Below are 25441 nucleotides of genomic sequence, written 5' to 3' on the forward strand. Positions count from 1 at the left end.
GCAATGCCTGTATAAAGAGATTCTCTTTCATAAAGATGTTGTACTGAAATTTATAATTAGAGTACAATTATACAGGAATTAAGATAATCCACATTTGTTTTCAGTCATATTAGATGGGAAGCTGAGTTCAGAAAGGAAAATACCAGTTTGGATGTTAAGAATAACAGAAGCTTTATGAATGGTTATTTCCAATACTACTTAAAACTTTCTTTCACTCAAATACTGTTTAGCTTTCATGACTCGAGCTAGCTGAAACCTATTGTTATCTTAATGTTAAATGCAGAAACACAAATGAAAGATACTTAAAATCTGTAGGGAGATATTATTTTCAATTATTTTACAAATATTTTCTTTCACATATTCATCGAGTTACAGATCTGATCCTGTGTTTCCATGTATACAAACCTCCTGTTGAATACATGTTACACTGAAAAAGAAACTGAATTGTGCACGAGGTAATCCATTAGTGTCCTAACATTATGGGCTTCGACTTAAGAGCTTTTGAAGTTGTTGAGGGGTTTTTCGTTGTTTTGTTGGTGCTGTAAACCTCTGCTTAAATACGATTGCCCAAATTTTAAAACAAGTAAATCACCAGACTAAGAAGTGTCTCCAAGCAGCTTTGGGGTGCTGTGTGTCCTGGAATTTCATGGAGCAGCTCCTGCCCGCTTCAGCACGGCTCCACAGGGCAGGTTCTTTCTTCTGCTGCAGTGACCATCTCCCACCAACCTCATCAGTGTGAGGAAGAGAATCCCAAGTATCTGTACAGATCAGACCCTTTACAATTTCAATGGGATCCTGATAAAAGTTAGGCAACTAATTCCAGGATTGTCATTCTTAAATTCTTACACACGTATCAGCTACAGAAGCACCCAGGCTGCCCTGAGCCACAAAGACCTTTAACAGTTCCTTTGGTGCTGAACAGTCTAAATCTACAAACATGCACAATCTTTAACAGGCTGACCAGCTCATCAGAGCTTTACATGCCTGTAAGGATGACCAGCATCCCGAAAATGGGTTTTTCTCTGTTTTTATTAATGAGTTAAAAAAAGAAAGCAATTGCTGTGAAAGTACGCTGAGTGCACAGCAGGGGAACGAGGCACAATACAAAACACAGTGATAGATGATATTTAGTGCAACCAAAGAGAAAGAAACACACCTAATTTTTTTTTTTCCTTAACACCTGAAAAAGCTAATGCACTCAGCCTGGGCATAGATGATCCAAGATGATCAATGGAAAGTTCAAGAGGGTGTATTATTCTGTAGGTATTCTCCTGAAATTGGACATATTCTGGCTTTATTCCTTAGATAATATATGAAGATAGTTCTTAACGGGACTGTTTCCTCCCAGAATACCTCAGCATCAGCGGCAGGCAGGCTCAGCTGTGTTCTTTACTGGATAGTGACCCACCTTGAGCAAGAGAAATGAAGACTACTCCTGTCCAATACAGCTTCTCATTGGAGACTCCTGACAAGTAGGTAAAGGTTGCCTGTCCTCCAGCACAGAGAATGAATACCGAAGAAAGGAAACCAGGTCTCAAATGCTGATGCCAAAGCTTTAATCAATATAAAGTGGGGATGCCTCTTTTAACTTTTCTGTAAGGGCAGAGCATAGCTCCTGCTTTGAATGAAAAATACAGGTTCCATAGAAGAGTGGGACTCACAAGTGGCTAAAGGCATCTAAATACAACTTACAGGGAGGTGTCTTGCATTGAGCTCCACATCCACCATCAGTGTTTTCCTTGGAGAGCTGCATATTGTCCACACTGACCCAAGACACTTGCCTGACTAGCTGCCTTTCAGCTGTGTATCATCATTCAGAACAGTCAAATTCTCACCTGTACAGGAGCAAGGCTTGTTCTGTGCTCTGGAACCCACTCATGTCCTTTCAGAGCATCTAGCCTACAGTGTTTTTTTGTTTTTTTTTTTTTTTTTTTTTTTTTTTTAACAAGGCTGAATTTTGCCCTTCATAAGCCTGTGTTCCTTCTTGGAGCTCCTAACACGTTACTACATGCTGTCTGTGGATTATGGTCCTCTCTCTCACCGCTTGGTGCCCACTCTGTTCTGTGAGATGCTCTGGTAGTCATCTTCCCAAGGCTTAACTCTCCTGACTGGGGAAAGTACAACTGCACTTAACTCTCTTGCTGCTTGACCTCCTTCCATTCAAACTTCAACGTGGTTAAGAAGAACGTAGTCCTTATGGCTCAACATGTCTATAATGTGGCTTCACTTCTGTGACATTCCACAGAATTGGAGGTTTATGGAGAGTACATTTTCCATACATTTTCTGCAGATTGCATACGTAGGAAAAAAAAATTCTAGAAGAACGTTAAATCTCAAAAGAAAAGTGAACATTTCTTTAAAAAGTTGAAAAAACCCCATCCTGTAACCATTTTACACAGAAATTCTAGCACTCGTCTCAACATTGGCTAAAGTAATATTTCCCATATGTCAGGTTCTTTTTAAAACATAAAACTACAGTAAAAAGCTGGACTCGATTACTATTGTTCAAAGTCATTCCATAACGCTGGTAACTAGGATTCATCTGTTTGGTTTTTTTCATAGTAATAAAGTGCTGTGAGGATCAGCCTGACAGAACTCCTGGTGCTCTCTGTGGCACAGACAGACTCTCGGACAGGCATGCCATCACCAGTTCCTACCAAATTAAGGCTCTTTCTGCAGCTGACATGCAGAGTTTCACTAAAAGCTTTCTGATTCTTTTGCTATTGTTGTTATTTCATTGAAAAGTTGACTTTGGATTATTTGGTGGATTTTGTTCTAAATTTTCTTTCAAGGGAGCATTTTGTGTAGCTTCACTGGTAGCTCAGTGGGCTTCTGAACACTGAAAAACAGACCAGTAAATGCCAAGCATATAGCCATTTCTCCTTGTATTTATATTGGCTGTAAAGGGATTTAAAATATAAATGAAGTGGTACTGTAACTGTACTGGTCTGGGCTGGGATAGATTTACTTTTCTTCATAGGAGCTAGTATGGCGCAGGGTTTTGGATCTGTGACCAAAATGGTGTTGACAACACAGGGATATTTATTTTTGAACAGTGCTGACACAGAGCCAAGGCCTTTTCTGCTTCTCACCCCACCCCACCAGCGAGGAGGCTGGGGGTGCACGAGGAGTTGGGAGGGGACACAGCCGGGACAGCTGACCCCAACCGAACAAAGGGGTATTACGTACCGTAGATGACATAATACCGCTGGGGGAAGAAGGAGGAAGGGGGGGGGATGTTCGGAATGATGATGTTTGTCTTCCCAGGTAACTGTTACGCGTGATGGAGCCCTGCTTTCCTGGAGATGGCTGAACACCTGCCTGCCCATGGGAAGTGGTGAATGAATTCCTTGTTTTGCCTTGCTTGTGCATGTGGCTTTTGCTTTACCTATTGAACTGTCTTTATCTTAACCCACGAGTTTTCTCACTTTTATGCTTCTGATTCTCTCCCCCTTTCCACTGGGGGGCAGTGAGTGAGTGGCCGCACAGGGCTTAGTTGCCAGCTGGGCTTAAACCACAACAGTAGCACTGAGAAAGGATAAAACATATTACAAATGTTAAAAGGTATTTTCTTCCTGTGGTTTGTTTTGGGTTTTTTGGGGGGGTTTTTTTTTTTTTTTTGGTCGGGCACTTCTGTGACTGATCTTGCTGTCCAGTTTAAAAAAAAAAAAAAAAGGACAATTTTATATAATGGATCAGAATAATTACAAATCCACAGGGTTATACACAGTAGTTGCTTGAGTTGTCTGACCAACTGCATTTTGATGATCTCTGATTGGCCCAAAAGTCTGTTTGGGCTCTTCTAAGACTATGCTAGAAGTAGACTGGGACTACTAGTACACAAGACACTAGTAAAACATTACTTTGAGCATCACCTAGTTGAGACTTATTTCAACTTTTCATTTGCCATATTAGAACTCGGTCTTCTTGTGCCTGCCTCCCCCGTTAGCTGCATCTCCCCAGGGGTCCTTGCAATGCTTTAGCACAAAATAGGCATTTGTCAGCTAAGAGTATTCACAGAATCATAGAACGGTTTGGGTTGGAAGGGACCTCAAAGATCATCTAGTTCCAACCCCCTGCCATGGGCAGGGACACCCTCCACTAGACCAGGTTGCCCAAAGCCCCATCCAATCTGGCCTTCAACACTTCCAGTAATATTCAAAAAGTTGTTCTTTCTTTAAGTATGTAGACTACTGTCAAGAAGCAACACAGACTCTGTAATTTGGTCCTACTGAATTCTCTAATTCAGAGTCAGTGATTCTTCACTAAAACAAGTACAAACTCTTGTGCCATTAGCTCAAGCATTCAGAAAGGACCGTGGTTACAAAAGACCAAACATTCCAAAACTCCTGAGAGAGTGGATTGAACACCAAGAGGTATGTGAACAATTTACTGTTACATCTCAGTTACACCTATGTTAACTACAGAAGTTACACTGAAGATATTTTTAAGTCACTTCATTGAGTATAGCTTCATTTCAAAAGTTCAGTGTTATATCACATTCCTCTGGTGTTCAGAAAATATCTTGATTTGATTAAATCCTCCTTGCAGCTGCAGTCTGTAAGTCTGCTTTGCCACATTTCTCAATGCACTTTTGCAGCTATAGCCATGGAAGGGAGGAAGGCTAGGCTAAGAGGGACTCAAAGACTTCATCCAATCCATCATACTGCTCAGAGTTTGGATCAGCTGGGCCATTCCTGACAGCTGTTTATCAGTCTTGTCTTCAATGACAGGGATGCTACAGCCTCCCTTGCATGCATTTTTTCACTGTATAACCATCCTTATAGTCTAAAAAGTATGATTTAATGACAGTCTCTCTTACTGTTAAAGAAGATGGATACACTTCTCATTCTACCCTTAGCAGACTCAGGAACACTCACCTCTTTATAACCACTGATTATGTGTTGGATGAATACCTCATCTTTCTATTGATTTGATCTTAAAAATGCACAGTTCCCCCAGCCTTTCCTCACTTGTCACTTTGTCCAAGTCTCTTACATTCATGTGGCTGTCCTCTGAACACTCCAACTGCCTGCATGCTTTTTACAAGGAGGTATCCAAGACTGCATGCTGTGTATCAACTAAAGCACCAGAGTTCAAATATGCCACAACAAAGTGTATACCCAGTATTAGTATTCTTTGTTCAAGCTCTTTGTGGTCTTCCCACTTTGCAGAGTTCTAGATGCCATTTGGAGGAGAAGATCTAGAGCAAAAACTACTTTCTGCAGTAACACTTGCAATCATACTGCAAACGTCACGGGATCTTTGATGTAAATTAATAATAAACACACTTTCCTCCTGTAAGCGTGAACCGTATTCCCACTAGGACTGCAATGCAGCCCTCTGATCCAAACACTACCAGGATGCCATTCCTACCACACAATTTGACTGGATCTCTAAGCTCAGTAATATATTTTTTTAAAAATCAAACAAGACTATATTTCTAATGACCAAATGCACAGCCAGCTGAGCCCAATGAGTTCCAACAGGTCCCTTTCTCTCAAGCTGATGAATGAGCGATGTCTACTTGTAGAACACTCCAAATAGCCTCTGCAGTTACTGCAAATTCCTCCCTGTCTGTTGCCTGTGCATGAGGCAATACAGCACCCCTTGAATCTGATTGACTCTTGCGTATCAAAATGTGAAAAGTGAGAAACTGGCACCCCCCATGTTTCCGTAAGATGCAACACAAGCATCATCCCCCCAAAAACTTTGCAAAGTTCAGTCCACAGCACATCTTTGGCTCCCATGGCACTGGCAGATGGTCCCCCGAGGTCAGTGACACAGGGTAAATCTCCATGTTCCTACTGCTGGACTTGTCAAAACCATTTGCAAAGCATTCCATGAGGTACTGTAGCACATCTGAAAACCAAACTAGGTGTAGATAACCCAGCAATGCACGCTCCAATCACATCTCTCTAAACCAAACAGGTAATCGTGATGTTTAACTGTTCTTTCCCAGGCTTTAGGCAGAGAGAAGTCAAGAATATGGATGTTCTTCTGTTCAAGCGCTACAGTGAGACTTCACAGTCCAGTTGCCAGTTCTATGTCATGATAAAAGCCCCAATTTTTAGCTGTTGCAACTACTACCACCTATAAAAATACAAATTTAGATTAGCTGTCCAAGACCGAATCCTCCATGAACTTGTTAGAGCTGCCTGAAGTCCTTTCTGATTCCTTGCTAAGCCTGGATGGCCCATGATTCCACAACCACCTTCCCTCACCTAAATTATTGAGAAAATTTATTACAGCCGCTGAAATTAAATTTTATCCCCAAATTCTTCTCCATCCAATACAAGCAACAATACTCCCATGACTTGTAGGGATATTTTTATGAGTAGACATGTAGGTAGGCTCAAGAGTCTTAAAGCCTCATTATTCTAACACATGAAGAAAGCCGTTCTCCTTCCTCTGTGACTGGGTCCTCCAAAATTATCCTAGTATTTCAATTGCAATACTTAACACCTGAGTTATTTATAGCTACATTCTCCAGATAACAATCACGTTTTTCTAGTTAACATTGAGCTAAACTTCATCCAGAAAGTAACATTTGCTAAAATTTTTATACATATATCATCAAAATTACAGTACTTATGAGAACACTTCTTCTGTATTCTGATATCTTTCAAGTAAAAGTACCGACTTAAACTTATTTACAGCATTACTTCAAAATTTTTGATTTGAAGACCATTTTTCCGCCCCAATAATTTCACCTCAATTACTAAAATAAAAATTTGGTAAATTTGGAGTAGAATACATGATAGGTTTTTGTAAAGAAGTGTTAAAGGTCATTCCCTCATTATTTTTCATGAGGGAAATTTACAAATTTGCCTTTCAGAAGCCATTCTCTTCAGCACAGAAGTTCAGGAAGGATGGCCCTCATGCCAAGTAACTGCAATTACCTACTGCTCTCATGGCATGAAAACCAGAGAACAATTTGCTCCAAGTATCGTCATCTGCAGCCCGTATCACCATCTAATATTGGAATTTCTTAACTTCACTCCTCTCAGGAACAGGAGGCAGCAGTAATAATTTTCTCTAAGGTCAGCCCAAGAAGCACTTCCACATTTTTGGTTTGGCTACATACCCTGGCTGTATAACAGGGTGAGAAGCAGGCACACACCAAGTTTCCACCATCCATATGCTGGTTTCCAGGGCTTCCAGGTATGTATCATGGATGTGAACACCAGCGCTCTCCAAACCGATCCCAGTGTGGGTGTAGGAGACTCTGGAGTGCGCTGCAGCATGAGCTAACAGCAGTCTGCATGCGGCAGCTGAGAACAGTGAGAGACTCTAGCAACTCATGAGGTCATCTAACCTGTCCACTGTCCACAGCCATGCCTCTTCTAACAAGACTGACTACTGCGTGCTCCATAAAAAGGCGGCCTTCATTGGATTCTTTTTAAGATAAGAAGTTTGTTTCAACTTTCATCTGAAGGATAACAGAGAACTCCTGAATAACTATTTTCCAAGCATGCTGAAGCTTATCTATTTAATAGGTGGACATAAATGAGAAACTACATACACATGCATACATATGTAGAAAAAGTAGGAATGAAGAAGGAATAAAGAGGATTACAGGCATTTTAGAATTGATGTGGATAACAGGAAGGTAAAACTGCTATGACAGTGTATATATATGGAATCTACTAGGAAAGTGTTAATGTATTCCTCTTAAAAATAAAGACATCCTGGTTAAAAAAACCCAAACAAACCCTTCCATTATATTAAAGTCAGAACCATCAGGAGAGATCTTGAAGGTAAGTTGATTTCATGTCTGCAGGAGTCAAACTCTACTGATGAGGCTACAGAGGAATTTTAGACAGTATTTAAAGTTGCTACCACATGGTCTGAATTTTTTTTGTCCTGTGCAGCTGGCAGCAGCCTTAGTAAGTGAGACTTCTCAGCAAAAGAGCAATCTGCCTGGATGGCAGATGAACAACCATACTCTTTGCAGCTGTTGGAAAAATCAAAACCAGAACTCTTGAAATTCCACTTAATGATCATCCACAGAATTTAATTTATTCATTCTAGTTAGATTTGTGAGTAAGTCTTTTAATTTGGCCTATGTCTCTGACATCTCAAAGCACTATCCATTACCTCAAGCTTAGCACAACTAAAACAGATGACCAAGTCCTCCTTTGAAAGCCCCGTCATATCTTTCCCCTCATGATGAACGCCACCATTCTGCTCATCACTGCCTAAAGCCTGGCATCCTTTTTGATACCAGAGCATGTGAAAACCAGGCTGTTACCATGCCCAGCTCCCCACCTACCGTGATACTCAGCCAGGCTTCACTGCGCTGTGTATTCCCAACCTGTCTACATACATCTCATAACAAGACTGTAAGCTTTTCCGGTCCGCAACCTTCTCTTTGTTTTACCTACACAGCACAATGAAATCTTCAAACAAACTTTTAGCTACTACAAAACACAAGAACAGAACTGCCAAAACAGCTGCAACATTATTTTAGAAATTGTAGGATTTGCTTTCACACTACCTGTATCTTGGTGGATATTCAGTTGTACCCATGTCCTTTTCAAGGGCATGCTCAAATAATAATTCAGTGCCCAAAGAACTGCATTTCACAGGTGCTACTTCAGGTGTCCTCATTAAAGAAACTTTCAGAAACTATTTTCTGTAAATGACCGATCATACTTTACATATGATATAACTATTCTTCCTGCATTTTTTTTCTAAAAATTTAAAACTCTTATCACTCTTCACTTTAAGAAATAAATTCATTTACAAAGGAGGCGGGGATTTTGCTTCTAGACAAAGTTCTATCCTTTTCTTTTCAAAAGAGAAGTATTGTCTAAGTTGTTGGGAGATGACTCCAGTGCTCTGCTGCTACAAAGTGAAAATTCCTGATGCTAGGTAAAAATCTCAAGCTTTGGGGGGGGAGGGGGCTGAAAACTCATAAATAATAATTAAAAAAATCCTCTCATAAAAGTTCACTGTAAAGCCTAAAAAATACTAATCACGTAATTCAGAAAGGAAAATCTGGGCCCAAGCAATATTTAAGTCCAAGTTTCATTACAAGGAACCAAATTTGACTCAAATTTTGGACAAGAATTAGTCAACATGGCATACAGGGAGGAAACTACCATCTTCCCATTTTCCCTAAGAGTACAATCCAAGGCATCAGAGAACAATTATGTTATATTCCATGTAGTGGCAAAGCCACTTCACAGGGATTATGGAGAAATTAGTGTGGGTGTTGACAGACGTTTGTGTGGCACAGTGGAAGAGGAGGAAAATAAAACAAGGTGAACCGAACAGTGGCAAAAATAAAGGCTAGAAAAAGATGGAAATTCTTCACAGAAAATTAATATCATACTTTATTGGTCTCAAACATGAATAATTGAGTCAAAGTCCAAAATCAGACTCATGACCTGTCCCCCAGATATTACTTACTTTCAGATTTCAGCTTCCCTGGAAGAAGAGCTCACTATTAGACACAACAGTAACCAACAAGAGAACCATCTACCAGCGCCAGGCATGCTAACACTGCTACATCACAGCATCAGTGAAATGCAAACCCAAGCCTTGTGCTAACTGAAGATATTTTGTGTTTCTGTTAATGTCTGCTTGATACTTTTGAAAATTTAAAAATAATAATCACAATTTCATGATTTGACAATTAACATGTGCTCCTTCAACACTACTGACATATCACATTTAGTATCTCATTTAACACTTCCTTTACAGGTTCCACTTCATCTCTCAATTACAGTGAAAATTGAATTGTATAGTTACTCTTCCTGCCTTACTTGCTCTTGATTTGAATCCATTGGATCTGGGTACCACCTAAGAATCAGAAAAACAATAGGTATTTCTGACTCCTTTCAGCAGCCATTTGGTCTTAAGTGTCACTGAAGGGTCTGCATGTACCTCTGTTAAGAACTTCACCATCGGCCTTCATTCAAGCAACATTATCACTACAATTAATTACAGTATATATTAAAACAATGAGAAGTTTGATCAGATTATTAATTGCTGGGAGGGAGGGAACGGATAAACTACATTCCTCAGTCAGCATTCCTGCAACAATATATCTGGTAAATGTAGCTAATTCTTATCATCTTTCAGACGAATTATATATACTACAGACAGATGGCTGAGGCAAATTACAATTAAAAATACAGGAACAGTAGTAAATTAAACAAAACAAAACCAAACAAAAACCCCAAAACAAACAAAAAAAGCCCAAACAAAAAAACAACAGACAATTCTGCCTTACCTCTCCTTCTGAAATGAGTGGCAAACAGGAATAGAGTTAGACCCTTACTAGGACTTTCTGAAAATCTTAATCTACTAGTAGAAATTTGTTTCAGATTTGTAAGACTGAATAGCAATCCTGTTCTTCCTAGAAAGCATTTGGTATAGGCACTTTTACCATTACACCATTGCAGATGTCAAATTGCTGACTTGGCCAGACTTCAGCAAGTCTCATCTCTCTTTATTCCACAGCGATGTAACACTAGTAATACCTTTAAGCAATTACACGAAGGCAGCAGCACTGGAGACAAACAGTGAGTAAAGCGCAAGCATCAAGAAAGAAGGGCGGCAGAAATGGAGATAGGACACCTCAGGGAAATCCAGTGTGAGCAAAAGATATGCAGGTTTTTTTCTATTTCAAATAAACAGATAGATTTCTGGATACATTTTCCAAATGGAGAACAACAGATGTACCTGTGTCCAGCCAGCAGCTGGGCTCACAAACCTCCACAAAAAGCAACCAGCAACCCAAAGTGAATCAGTTGTTGCTTTAACCAACAGGACCCAGTTTAACACACACCTCACAAGGAGGACAGTCTCCCCTCTTGTGAAGCTTGGGAAAACTGAACAAGTGCATGGGAATGACATAATCTGCATTCTCACTGAAAAGTAATGTTCACCCCTTGAGAGTGACATTTTATTTATAGTTCTTCACAATAAAAGTTGGACCACATTTTTAACATGATAGAGGATCTCTGGTGTGGAAACTATGTAGCTGCCCTTTGCACAATCAAAGGGGTTGCACAGAAAAAATAATTCGTTTATATACTTTTCACAATTTAAAACTTCATGTTATGAATTCTTCTTTTTTATCTTCATAGTGTCCTTTCAATTAACCAGTTACAAAAGTAGTTAGAGATAATACAGTCTTACAATGGCAGACCAATTAATTTTACCTGAGTTTGCAAAAACCTGAACATGACCAGAAGAAACACTAGATCCCAGCAACTGCAATCTCTGATTTATCATTTTGAATCATGTGAGCAGCAGCAAAACAGTAGCTCAGAAATTAAAGGAATAACAAACATATGAGCTCTGTGTGTCTGTCAGCTCTAACAAAAAGTATCAATTCACTTTTTTCATTTGATTAAAAACTAAGGTTTTATATTTGAACTTTAAAGAAAACTGCAAATACAAAGCAATATATATACTGGAGTGATACAGTATTGTCAGCAATTTTCCCAAGTTTTCAGAAGCATACAAAAACACAACTCTTCCTATGGCACTTAACTAAGTATCAGCTAAAGAATTAAGAAAAATAACAAAAGAAAATATTTTAAAATTAATTGGGCACAAAAATATGTTTATATTTTAGATAATAAGAAATAAGACATTTTACCTACCTTCACATGTTGAATTCCAGTTTGATTTCCACCTAAGCCACTCCTCCTGTATATTTTCACTTTACTTACAGATCAGTCTTTCCCACATTACAGTCACGTGCATAAATGTGAGCATGCATGCAAGCTTCTGAAGGACTGATTCAGCAGGAAATCTAAGTGCCCGATCCTGCTCTCACTGAAGAGAACTGAAGTGAAAGGGCCCTACGGAGATGCATGCCAGAACATACACCACTCAATACAGCGGCCCATCTTAGGGGAGTCGCCAGTCTCCCAGAATTACCAGTTTTCAAAGGAAGGACTAGGAACTCCCAAAATAGAGAACTACGGACCATTTTTTTCATTTCCTAACCCATGCCAGGTAACCAAAATATGTGTATATTAACCTTCATAAATGTTAGGAAATGGTAACACTTTAATATATGTTTAATAACTTTAAAATTTGGGTCTCAAAACCACTTTGAACCGGTATTTATGAGTTTTGATTGGGGTTCTCAAAACTGCCACACATATACAGGCAGCTCAGAACGATTTTCACATGGATCTGACCACCCAGAACCCTTCAGCTTTTCTGAAAGTTCTAACTCTGCAAAAAAGAAATAAATACATCAGTAGCTTCATATTCCTTTCATTTTCATTAAATGGCTACACATATTTAGGAATAGTATTAAGGAACACCTCCTTTTTTTCCCCTTCCATGATATTCTGGGTTGGTTTTTTTTTTACTTTGACTATGTTCCCCTCTTACTTGTCCTCTTTCTAAATGGAGGGTCTGAAAGTTCTGCAAACCTCCTCACGCAAAAGCATTCTAGGAATGTAAAAAATTATGTCATATCATTGAGATTAAGAGTTGAGCATTATGTTATGATCCTCAGCTTTTTGTCTTTTGTTACTGACTAAGTGGGAGCAGGACTGGGCCATAAAATTATAGCTCCAGCAAGAGGTTCAACAGCTACTATCTTTAAGCTTTACCATCAAAGATCATGTGCCAACTACCTATTCCAATCCAGTTGTCCAATGGCATAAATATCTGCTTTTATCAGTACCAATTTTTACCTATTTTTTTCTGTTCAAGAGCTTCCCCCATGAAAACAATGGCACTAAAATATCATATGAAATTCATTGCAACGCAAAGATTACCGAATAGTAAAAAAACTCGCTTTCAGCAAAACTGGTTAGTTCCCCTCCCTTTTTTTTTATTTTTTAAGGACTTTAAACATTAGCATTCCTTAATAAAGGAGACATTAAATATAAACACAAAGCCACACAACATGCATAAAAAAGAAGGGTTAAAATGCAACTGTATTTCACAGACACAAGTCACAGTCATTAAATTAAATTATCACACATACATTATAACTTATTTATTATTTCAAGCTATACAGGCAACATAGCACCAAAATGGAGAAATTTCCTCTAATCTTGATGAACAGTACACAGATATTTCATTTTGAATTTTGGAAACAAGTATTTTCTTTCATTTTTATCAGAACTACCCTAAATGAAATCCACTATCCCAAGTCTGTTTTATGACATTATTTGGGTAGTGACATATGTTATCAGTTATCTCTGTAAAGGTACCCCTCCCATTTCCAAAGTTTTCAAAAATGAATAGCATATGCTAACATTAAGATTTCAGCCAGTGGGATATTAAATAAATGTGCTGTATTGGTAATGAGGTATTCTGAAGTTCGACATTAGGCAGCAGCAGAAGTAGAGGTAAAAGGCTGAAGCTGGTTTTGAAAACCAAGTTCACTGATCCTGAATTCCCTTTTAATATAAAAGATTATCTTTAAAGATATAAATACTTTTTACACATTAGAAAAAGTGAATGAAGGCACTTATACATAGCAAGATTTTTTGCATTAAAATGAAAACAAATAAATATTTTACTTTTGCAAGTTTGGGCCACTTCTGCTCCTGCAGAAGTCAATGCGATGCCTGGCAGTAACAACACTGGAAGGGGACTGGGATGTCAATTCTTAAAAAACAAATTTATATTCATTAAAAGTAATAATAGATTTCTTCCACTAGTGCAAAGACAGAATTGCATTGAAATTATTCTGGAGCAGCTAAAAAGAAAACTGAAGAAGTAGAAAAACAGTTACTTTAAAGAATATCACATTAAGTGTCTGAAGGGCAGTAAGTAATAGCATTAAGATATTTCTGACACTTGAAGATGAGCTGATCCACTCTTTTTATGCCTATTTTCTCTGAAATCGCAAGTGATACTTAGGAAATTACATAAAAATCCTAAGAATGAGGAAAAGGAAAAAAAATAAATCTTTATTTTATCAACATTTCAGACAAACCAAATATAATTATCTTCTACAAGGGTCAAATCTTGCCTGTATCACTGACCATAAAGACATCTCAAGCACAAATAGATATAGATTGTTCCCAAAGAACTCAGAAAAAATAACATTTTTAAACTGTAGTTTTGTGGGACTTCTTTTTTAATATAATTTGAACAGTTAGTGAAACACTTGTCTGTGCTGTTCAGTTTCTTGCCTAACAACAATGTACAATTGACATGACTAGTTTGTTGTCAGTGTTTTGTTCTTTTAATAGTTTTAGAATAGTGTAAAAGCACTCTGCACAAGTACTACTCCTGGGAAAGTTGTGTCTGTCCACTTTTAATTTAAGGTTCCTTTAATTACAGAAAGTATTTTTAAATACTTTAAAGCAATTAAGAAGAGAATTCTACAGTTATTATCTGACTTCACATCTGGTATATGGTAATATTTTAGGACAAACTCTTCCTAAGTCTTAACTTTGAAAAGAACTGGATGTATCATATCTCAATTCACAATATAAATGTGAAGTAAGAGAGCATGAAGTCTAACATGCTAAGAAAACAAATGTAAGAAAACAAAGTGCTAATGACTGCACTACAATTAACTCACACTAGAGAATATAAATCCTCTCCCATTAGCATTCAAATAACATTCCAAATGTAGATGTTTTCAAGAAAATCAAACAGAAAAAACCTCATGATGAACCTTAACTTTGCGATGCTCTGAACCATAAGTGGCAGTGCTTGGCAACAAAGCTGTACACTGACTATATGTGAAACTGTTCAGATGAGGAAACTAGAACACCTTGAAAAAACTGTCTGAGGTAAAACTGAGGACAGTACAGAGCAAAGGCGTAACTCTTTGCTTCTGTGGCAACACTCGATACCTTCAAGTTACAGCAGCTTCCTGTGCTGCATCTGCTCAGATAAGACATGCACACAGTAAGTTACCTGGTTTCAAATGAGCCGTCAAGATTTACTGATAATAGACTACTGCAACAGCCTTTAGGTAACACTTAGTTACAATCTGTATTCAGTAATCCAGCTATGTATTCCTTCTAAAGGAACAAGAAAGGATGAGAAGCAAACACGTATTTCAAGTTGTGACACACCTGGTTAAAATGCCTCTGATAAAATTTAGGTTGCTATCCACACTCATACAAGAATGAAAGTCTTAATGAAATAGAAAGCTTCCAAGGTACCAAGAACAGTTACCATCAACTGCCTAAGAAGGAAGCTTGCTGTTTGGCTACCTGTTTCTCCAAGGGTTTTGGTAAGCACTGAAAAACTAGGGGACACCAAAAATAAAATAAATCTCCTAAATATGTCAAAATTTTTGTCATCTAAAAATGCAAACAAACTTTCCTAACTATGTGAAGCTGGAAGGTATTGTGTTCCCATATATGAATAGCCTATTTTATTCCTTCAGTGTAATTCCTCCTCATGCTCCGTAAAATAATAAAATATATAAAATGAAAAGTACATAGCACAGTAAAAGCATATATGTATCAGCAATTTTGAGAAACTTACACTTGTTTTCCACTGTGCAGCAACAACCTAGGAGCCATAGAAAAAGAAACAAGAAGGGAAGATATGGCAATTTAACCAAGAGATAAATAACAAAAAAATTTTTGAAGAAACTGAGATAAAAAAGGGAAGCTTCCACTAGTAGTCAAATACAATCCTTGAAGAGAAGGCACCATAAAAAAACCTCCATTAAGAAGAGCATACTAGATGGGTAAACCAGTTACCACTGGTTGAACAGCAGAAGGAAGAGTAAAACAAAACATGTTCACATTACACGTTTCGCCCAGGTACCAGGTGATGGGTTTGGCACTGAAAATGTCCTAACTTGCTATGGTGTGTCAAATTATTTCTGAGCCAGGTACTGCATTTCACCTGGGAGGAAGCAGCCAACAGCTGGGAAATCTTGAAACCTACTGCTACAGTTAAGGTCTTCAGGGGACCAGCTGAAGCTGTCAGCTACCACTGCGATGCATTTACCACTTCCTTAGTCCTGAAAACTACTGCAGTGATAAATATGTTAGAGCTACTGGATTCAAAAGTAAAATGATAGTTTAAATTATTGTGTATTATACGCTAATATTTTATTCTCTAGTATAGCTGCTTTACATTGGTGCTATTCATGAAAGCTTTGCAAGATTGTACATGCACTATGTACATGTACATGCACTATATATCTGAAGATTTGTTGTAGCTAAACATAACTGTAGATCCAACTAGCAGTTGTTTATTTGATTATATTCCCACCTAACTTTTTGTCAGGTAACAGATGATTGTTTTGCAAAGAAAACTAAAGCATATGGATATGGGAAATGCTGTTCAAAGGAAAAAAGCTTAGTATTGCAAATAATAAAGCAGCATTCTCACCTCAATTAAGATTGATTATTCTGCAACTCTTCTGGCAGAAAATTGTCAAATCTAGTCATTATGGTTCAGTTTTAAAACCTTGTATTTTTGCAAATTTGTAATACTCTGTCTTTTCATGCTTTAAGTAAAAAACAACTTCTTGTTTTAGGGTCAGAAAACCTGAATCGCTCTGATGAAAATTAATACAATAAACCAGAAGTCTTACTGCATGGACTAAACACAAAAACCCAATAATGCACTGTGGAAAGAAGGGATACAATAAAAATCTATACTAGAACAAAGTACTCTTAGCCAGCTGTCAGAATGCTACGGAATTTTTCTTTACATTATATAATGTGACATATGGTTTCCACACATTTTAGCTTGTAATTTATTCATTCTTTCATGAAGTTTTGGATCATTGCCTCAATCTCTTTTCCAATGAAACTAGAGTAGTCTAAAAGAAAAAATATCCAAGATACATGGGCCACATTTTCTGGTGGTGTAACTCCATTAAAATAAGTAGCTATATTTACCTCAAGTATTATTTAACTTATACATGCATTATTAATATGTATATATCAAAATACATACATCTGTATTGTAATTTTTGTATATAAAAAAGAGGTAGTGTACTTAGATACATGCAAATTAGGCAATGAAATCTTGAAATCAAATGTTTCAAATTTTGAAACACTTGAATTTAGGAATCTTTGTATAATATTTATCAACCTAATTTACAGTAAGAATTGTCACCGATATTCTTTGAAATCAGCAGAGTCCCTTCAAGGTGCACAGACTAGGCGCAAACCCACTCCACTTCCCTTGGGTTTTGATACAAAGGCAGAAAAGAAAAGAAAAACAAAGATAAAGATTAGCATGATTCAGTTCTTACTGAAGAAAATTCCCTTAGAAGCCTGCACAAAACTAAGAGGGTGGAAGATGTAAGCTACATTCTAAAAAGATCATTGTCAGAGTATCTCAATGACCTGCAGATCAAATTAATTCAAGTTGCAGGCAAAAGGATGCATTTTCTAGCCATCCTCTCTGTCAAACTTCAGAGCCTCTTTCTGGCCTGGATATCATGCTATGAAAATTCTGGACTGAATTAAAGTTTTAAAGATTCAAAGAATCAAAGTTTCTGAATATGCATAATATTTCTGAGAAAGTGTCCTGGAGTGCTATGAGCCTTTAGAATTTGAGATTCACTTGCCTCACATCCCTTTGGGCAACTGCAGAAACCAGCAAGAAAGGAGTACGTAGCCTTTAAGCTTTGTAATGGTCAACTCCAGTAGCCACAGACAGATGCTATAAAGAGCCCATAGCTGCTGAGCTGCAGAAAGCATCAACCAGAATTCTGGCTTCAAATCATAAACAGAGCCTTCCTTGAAACTGCCCTATCGTGCATTTACAAGATATGTTTTATTTTAATTACGTTGTGTAAAATGAATCAAAAACTGAAAAAAATGTACGTACAAGGCATATTGCTAAAAGGCTTCTATCCTCAAACACATACCAATAGCTACTGGAAGAAACTGGAATGTCCCAGTATGGAAGAGAGCACAAGAGACACTGACAACTGATAAACTAGAACAACCCTTCTACATGGTGGATCAGGTTCTTGACTCTGAGGATTCTGAATTAGTCTTAGCTAATTTGACATTTTGTGAATCTATTTCTGCTGGAATCTAAAATCCAAGAGGAAACTATCTGGTTATGTAAAAGCTGGAATAACCTGTGAGCGAAGCTTTTAGTTTAGACAAAGCTACATCAGAATCCGAAAAAGGGTTTTAAAGCAATTTTGATACCCATTTCTGAACTGGCTGGACCAGAGATAGGGCCAATATTCAAGGAGGTCAAGTTGTTGTTCCAGGCAAAGCAATTGCTCAGAAATTCCCTTCCTTCTACTCACCCTCTCCGTGTATTACATTTGTGCCATGCATGCCAGAAGTGAAAGACAGCAGAATCTATTACAGCAAATTACACTACATGTGGGAAGTCTCACATTTCAGATTCCACTTAAGTTTTGACATCGGAATCTCACTGGTAGATATAAAAGTGTAATGCACTGCTGCCCAGACACATGAATATTACTCAATATTTTTTTCAAAAATATAGTGTTTTATCTGGTTCTTGCTGTCTTATAGAGAAGGGGGTAAGTGTAGATGTGACATGCTTGATGACCCCAGGCTCCAAAGAGTATCCAGTCATTAACAATCCCCTATATTAGAGCATATTGTATACCAGAAAGGCATAAGATAGGCAGAGCCATGATCTATTGCCAAACTATCACATCACTAGTCAACCACCCATAGGTGAAGGCTAAAGAAAGCCATTTGTGGTAGGCTACAACAGGGTTTCTGTAACTAAAGCTTTTACTGCTCTTTCATAAAAGCCGTCCTTGATGAGTAAATTTTGCTCAGTTTAAACAGCAACAAAAATTAACTGAAGTTTGTGTGTTGGCAGAGTTCAAACTAGCTAAATTACTAAAAAGTGACAGCATATTTTAATATGGGAGCCTGTTTTTATTTCCTGAACCTGCTGCATTTGTTTCTGCACACCATGTGACAGTGTGATGAAATTAAAACTATGACTGAATAACCATAGAGCCTGCAATCATATACAAAACAGAGGCCACAAACTCTAATAACTATATTCTATTCTAAACTTAGTTTTTGAAGGATTAAAATGGCTTTTTATGTCAATTGAAATAAAAACCAACATGAAAATCTTTGTAAAACTAAGCCATATGTAACATTCACAATGTATTACAATAGCTTACAGGTAACCTATTAATGCAGGACAAACTGCATCACTCAGGGAAGGAACAGGCTGTGAATAACTTTCGATCTAAAAGGAAAACAAACATTGAGTTCAAAGGCAACTGTGTGCTGAATGCCCTGCTCATCTTCTCAGCACCTGAAGTACATATATTAATTAAGCATTAGCAAGTCACCACCAATTATTTGGCTAGTGGCTAAAAAAGATACTCTGGTGTCTGTCAAACACAAACCCAAAACTCTGTTTTGCACAGTGGAAGAAAGAGATAACTGTGGTAAATTATAAATTCAAACTTTCATTTTAAAGTCTATTTGCAATAAATTAGAATAGATTATATAAACACTAATAAATTACCTACAGTTGAAATTGAACAATATTTTAACAATGTTTCCATGTTAAGTCAAGAACCAAATTACATAAGTTTACTTAAAAAAAAAAAAAAAAAAGGAACAGAACTGTTGTCCTAGCCCATTTCCCAGGGATGTTAATGACAGGTTTTTAACTGATTTCAATGGAACCAGAACTGGATCCAACCTCCTTTGATTGCTATTACTCTCCTTAAAATTGAGCACAATAATAAATATAGTTGTCAAATTCACAGCTTGGGAAATATAATGTAGTCTATGTTGTAGAGCTTGCTATGATTATTTCAGTATGTTAATAATCTGCTAGTGGCAATTTGAAAGATTAATGGTGATTATTACTGTAGGCATTTTTACACATTAATAGACAGTGACATGTGGACAATAACATATTATAGTTACATACATAATTATACATAGACAGCTTTAATTAGTCACTGTTTTAAAACCACAAATATAAACTTTTATACACAAATGTACATGTAATATGGAGTAAAATGTTTGATGACAGAGTGTAATATACATGTGTGTGAGTTATTTTATACTTAAATGTAGTATTAGAAAAAAGTTGTGCACTAAAAAGCTTTTTTTTTTTTTACAAATATAAATATATAGATAATACTACAGTATAAATTACAGCATATAATTTTAAATTTAAACACAGATCAAATCATAACCTTTCAAAATAGAACAACCTATTAGGTATTGCTATTGGCTATGATGATTTCTGATAATCTTCAAAATATTCTCTATGATGTTTTACAGAGCATGATACTGTTCCCACTGAAGTAAATGGCTGTTTCCCATTTAATTCAATGACTACAGGAACAATTGCTTAATAAAACTACATAGACTATATTCCACATGCATTATTATTTCACTGTTATCAAATAAAATAATTATATAATTTTTAAAAGGCAAGGGGAAATAGAGTGACAGAAAGACCAAGAAAGTGAAAAAATATTAGTGAATGCTATCGTACCGATTTCCACGGTCCCCGATGCCATGAAACATCACCAGGGCAAGAATGCACGTTACATTGTGCCATATTAGGTGGCTTGTCTAGAATTTCACAGTTTTGATCACCCAGCATTTGGCCAGTAGGAAGCTGACAAATCACCAGTCTTGTCTTTATTCCATCTCCACAAGTTTGAGTACACTGAAATAAAGAATTTTATATGCAATATTTTTAAGAGAGTCATCACATACCATTAAACCAAAAAGATACAGCAGTAATTAGTACACGTTATTATTTACTATGTCTGTTTTCATATTCCCTGGACAGTCAATTCATTAATCAGGTCTTACAGTCTCATCTCACATAATGAAAAAACAATTATCTCACCAAAACATTTGCCAAACTATATTTTTATAGTTTATCAAGTGATTTTCTACAAAAAGTCTCAGTTACAGAGAATCTACTCTATCAAGGGGAAGTAACCATTTGTGAGAATAAATGTGCACATATATCTCTCTTTGATAGGAGGAAAAGACAGAAATTGGTCCTAAAACTAATTTTCCCTTCCAGAAAAGAGAAAACTCAGACACCGGGCACACTTTCTCATAGTCTATAATTAAGCAGACCAAGTGTAAAATACTTTTAGGATGTGTTTTCTGGTTTTCAGTTTTCCTGTAATTTTTCAATACCAGACAAAAATACTAATTCTCATTTCTAATGAGCTATTAAAAACAATCTGATCAAAAGTGAGCATATTCCAATACTTTATAGCTTTTTACTGTAATTCAGAGGATTCTCAATTAGACAAAAACTGCAGCATCTGCATTAACTGGATCCCAAGTCTGCAGCTATGGACAGAAAAAACAGGCATTTAGGCTGGCCTTGAGAACTAAATGGTTAGATCTGGCCAAAATGAGGGAAAACACCCAAAAAATAAAAAAGTCACTCAATTTTTCTTCTTTTCCCATTGATGTATCAAGAATAAGAAAAGAGGGCAGGAATCCACAAGAGGTTAGATCAGAATGAATGCCAAACTAACCAGCTTTAACTCTTTCTGTAGTGTTTGAGCAAGAATGCATGGTCAAGATATGACATTATATGGCGTGGAGAAACCATTCTTTGTGCAATAACGTACAATGTTTCATCAAAGCATTCTAACTCAGGCACATCTTTTAGATGCATAATCCTATCTTCATACTTCTTATTTGTAACTACAAATGAGTAGATACTACTACTTGCAGTTATTCTAGTCAGTACCTATAAAATTTGAAGTAATAAAGTTTCTTTATAGCTTTGTGTGCTCATTTTTTTCTTAGACTAGCTATTACACTGAGGTTTTCTGCATATAATTCATCTTTTTGTAACAGATAATAATTTTGTATTTCTCAAGAATCAAGACACTACTGCAGCGCTCAATTTTACGTTATACATCCTTAGCCTCACACAATACTTACTCCATTTGGATGTATATTTACACTACTCATATTCACACTACAGTTCTGGATTTGATCAAAGAATGAACTTTAGATAAACAGTTTGAAATGGTATTCAGTTCCATTCACAGTCAAATAATTATGTTACTATTTCTACGCTTATGTGGTAAATAATATTTCCCTTTGAAAGTGAAAAGATCTTACTTCTCCCCAGTTCCCATAGTTCCATCGTGGGCAGGGTCCAGAATCACAGTGTCTTGACTCTGGAGGTTTTGTTGCCTCCTCACAATAACTAGCACTTCTTCCTTCCTCATCTTGACATACTACAACTCGATGGTGAAATCCACCTGCACAAGTACTAGAGCACTACCAAAACATGTAAACATATGTATCGCCATTGCATAATCAGAAAAATGCAAAATATGTAGGTTAAAACAACTTAGAATTATCATTTTTTAATGTTAACTTTCAAAACTGAAATTTGCAAATAAAAATTACTACTACTATGTAGAAGTATTTTAAAGCTGAGATCACAGAAAAATTTTATTTTTAACTGAATATATTCTTCATAATAACAACAACAACATTTTTTAAAAGGAATGTGCTTCTCTTTTGATCAAATCTGTACTGTAATAACATTTCTAGAGATGTTAACACACATGTGAGAGACAAAAAATTAATATATTAAAAAGAAAACTCTTACTGCTCCCCAGGGTCCAGTTCTCCATTGATATCCTCCTGCAGAGGGACGGTTCCACTGGTTGATATTATCTTGTGGATGGTGTATTGGAAGGTAACCTATTTCTGGAAAATGGCTTGGCTGGTCATGTATTTTCGGAATATGATGATAAACTGGTGGACATGGTGGCATGTTACATTCTTGTTCTTTGGAAGGTCGGCCTTCAGGATCACAGTAATTCTCGTTGATTTGTTGATGATAGTTGACACAAATAACTTGTCTTGTTACTATTCCACTATCACACGTAACTGTGCACTGACCAAAAATTAACCCAACATTTGTGACAGAACACTGATAATTAATAATCAAAGACATTTATATTTAATATTGACAATAAGAAATGTATACTTTGCTTTTACAAGGGATGCAATTTGAATCACACTTGTATAGCATATGAAGTCACAATTTCTAACCAGACATTTTGGTCTATAATCCAAATAGACACATTAAAAAAAAAAAATTACAATTAATACTTACAGGGGACCAATTTCCAACTTGCCACTCTCCACATGGGCTAAAGCAGCTTGAAATTTCAGCTGGCCGTGGCAAATGAGCACACAAAGATTCATCTGCTACTCCTCCATGAGCATCTCTACAACTCACATAGCGAGCACGATCACCCTTCCCACAGGATGCAGAGCACTGTCAGAGAACAATCCAAGCTCATTGCACTTGAGAAGACCAAAACAAGATCATGCAAGCATCTAAAATACTAACATATCTTAGTATCAGCTTGACTTTAGAATTAAACAGTGAGAACCAGATTTCCATCTCACATTGACAGAGCCATGCACTCAGGAAGGAAAGTGAAATATTGTTGGATGGTTTAGGCCTTAAGAATTCCCATTGGCTTGGAACTGATTTGCATGGCCTTAATTCTTGTGAAGCAATTCAGCGTATCTGAACAGGTAACATTTCAACTATAACATGTAATCATTATACAGTTGCAAAGGCAAAACTGTGTTTTTATTTATTAACAGGAGAAACATTAGAGAGTAACTTCCAGAACATTTTAGTTATTACACAGTGATGGAATATTTACATCAACTGACATAATATGACTGATATTCACAATCCATTGGCCATTCTAGTTTATATTAGCATATTCCACTGAGCCCCTTCTGATGCTTTTATAGCTAAGAAGTTCAAGGTGGATCTAGTGAAGAGTTTCTGAGTAGTCTCAGTCTATGCGCTCTTTACTGCTATTTACTTAAAATAGTTGTGCAAAGATATAATTGTGTTATATGCTTTGTTAAGAACCTCAAGGGATTAACAGACACACCCATATTTTTAGCGATAATTTTAAGTTTTCACATCACTGTCAAGTAAAACTAATTTTCAACACTATCAAAATCAAAAACTCTTGCATTAAGCAAAGTTTGTGTAGAAAACATTTTTATAGTGCTTATTTTACAAACTATGTAAAATTAGACCTTTAAAGACCCAAACTGTTTCATCTTGCTATTTACATAAAATATTTAAATCATATTTTAGAGTGAAAGATGTTCTCCATACTCAGAAACTGAGCAATTATTTTAAAAACACACTTTCTTGCATGCTCTCAATCATATGAAAGCTATTTTGCTCAGAATCCCAGCTCCTAGAATCCTGGTTTTTTTCCCCTTCCTTTTTTTCCCTGGCTAGATTTGAAGCACACAGAATTTGCTGGGAGTGTCTATCTCCTCCTTAAGAAACAGGTTCTTAAAAAAAAATAAATTAGAATTCCTTTAAAATTTATCCCAAGCAGATTTCAGTCTGAAAAATATATTAATAGGAGCTTTATGGAAAAATGGGTAAAGGAATGAAGGACTGCTCTGCAAGATGTGACCACCATTACATTACATACTGGGGTCCATGATCCATATCTCCACTGGGTCATCTTCCCCACATGAACTAGAGGAAGCGATGTAGTCCATAATTTTGTACTTTCTGGACAAGAGGGTAATTCACACTCCTGTGAGGGTGAGAAAAAAAAGCTTTCAAAATATACATGTTGTAAGATCCAAATGTAAAGCAAATGGTTCCTACCATTACAATAAGCCAGCATTAGTTAACAAGTAAATACCATCTTCTAACTTTTCCCTGGCGTTATTCAAAGGCTTTTCATTGAATTGTTTTGTTTCAAATTGAGAGGCAAAGAAAATTTATTTGATGTTAAAACTGTATTAGTAATAACTAATAATAGTTGCATTTTGAGAAAGAACTGTGTTGGGCAACTTGCTGGAGACAAGGGACATGGACATTCCTGCGTCCTGTTTCACAGCCACGTGCCGTACAAAAGAACTGAGTGAAGAGAGTAGCTGTGCTGTCCTGTCCGTTATACCTTCAGCTACAGAGAACACAAAATCGCCCAGTTTCAGTCAACAGCCGAATAGATACCACAATTCCAAATACAAAGCATGCCCAAACCCAGTGTTTTCGCAGGTAATTACTTGGCTTTTTTATTTTGAAATCTTATATAAGAAGCCATCAGTGGAGTGGTAACTTGTGACTGGTTTACTCTGGACCACAGAATCCTTTTTTTCCTCTTCTTGAGACAAGAAGCAGACTGTGCCCTCGCAGAGGTATGTGGTTAACAGCTTAGCTGGATATAAATGCAATGAATCAATCTGGTGGCCAGATCAACAGATTAATACATAGCACCTAAGATACCAATTGCTTTTAGTTAAAAGTAAACCCACTGACTATATTAAAAACATTTCTTCTGAAAAATGATAGATTTAAATTAAGGGAAGTGATGAAATAAGTAAACGGAGACAAGATTCCAAAAAATGAAGCTTTCTTCAGGTAACCATGTTGTTCTTTTAAGAACTACATACAAGCACAATTTTAGAGAATACCAAGCCAGTTAGGTGCTGTTATTAAGCATCAAGGCAAGCAA

At 36.8% G+C, this 25441-nt stretch overlaps 1 protein-coding gene across 6 annotated transcripts in view; it reads right to left on the bottom strand.

Moving 5' to 3' along the window:
• The window catches only part of ADAMTS20 (ADAM metallopeptidase with thrombospondin type 1 motif 20), a 104490-nt gene that overhangs the window by 17537 nt on the left and 61512 nt on the right, over positions 1-25441 (bottom strand). For all 6 annotated transcript variants that reach the window (XR_008574670.1, XR_008574671.1, XM_054809978.1 and 3 more), the window contains 5 exons: positions 24407-24514; positions 23038-23202; positions 22525-22815; positions 22026-22187; positions 20413-20589 (listed from right to left, as the gene is read on the bottom strand). Coding sequence is in view for 4 of the 6 variants with exons in the window: in XM_054809978.1 (XP_054665953.1) it covers positions 20413-20589; positions 22026-22187; positions 22525-22815; positions 23038-23202; positions 24407-24514 (903 nt within the window). In the remaining 2 variants the exon portion in view is untranslated. The remainder of the gene's footprint in view (positions 1-20412; positions 20590-22025; positions 22188-22524; positions 22816-23037; positions 23203-24406; positions 24515-25441) is intronic.

This window comes from Grus americana, chromosome 1 (genome assembly GCF_028858705.1).
Source record: "Grus americana isolate bGruAme1 chromosome 1, bGruAme1.mat, whole genome shotgun sequence".
In the NCBI taxonomy this organism is placed as follows: domain Eukaryota; kingdom Metazoa; phylum Chordata; class Aves; order Gruiformes; family Gruidae; genus Grus; species Grus americana.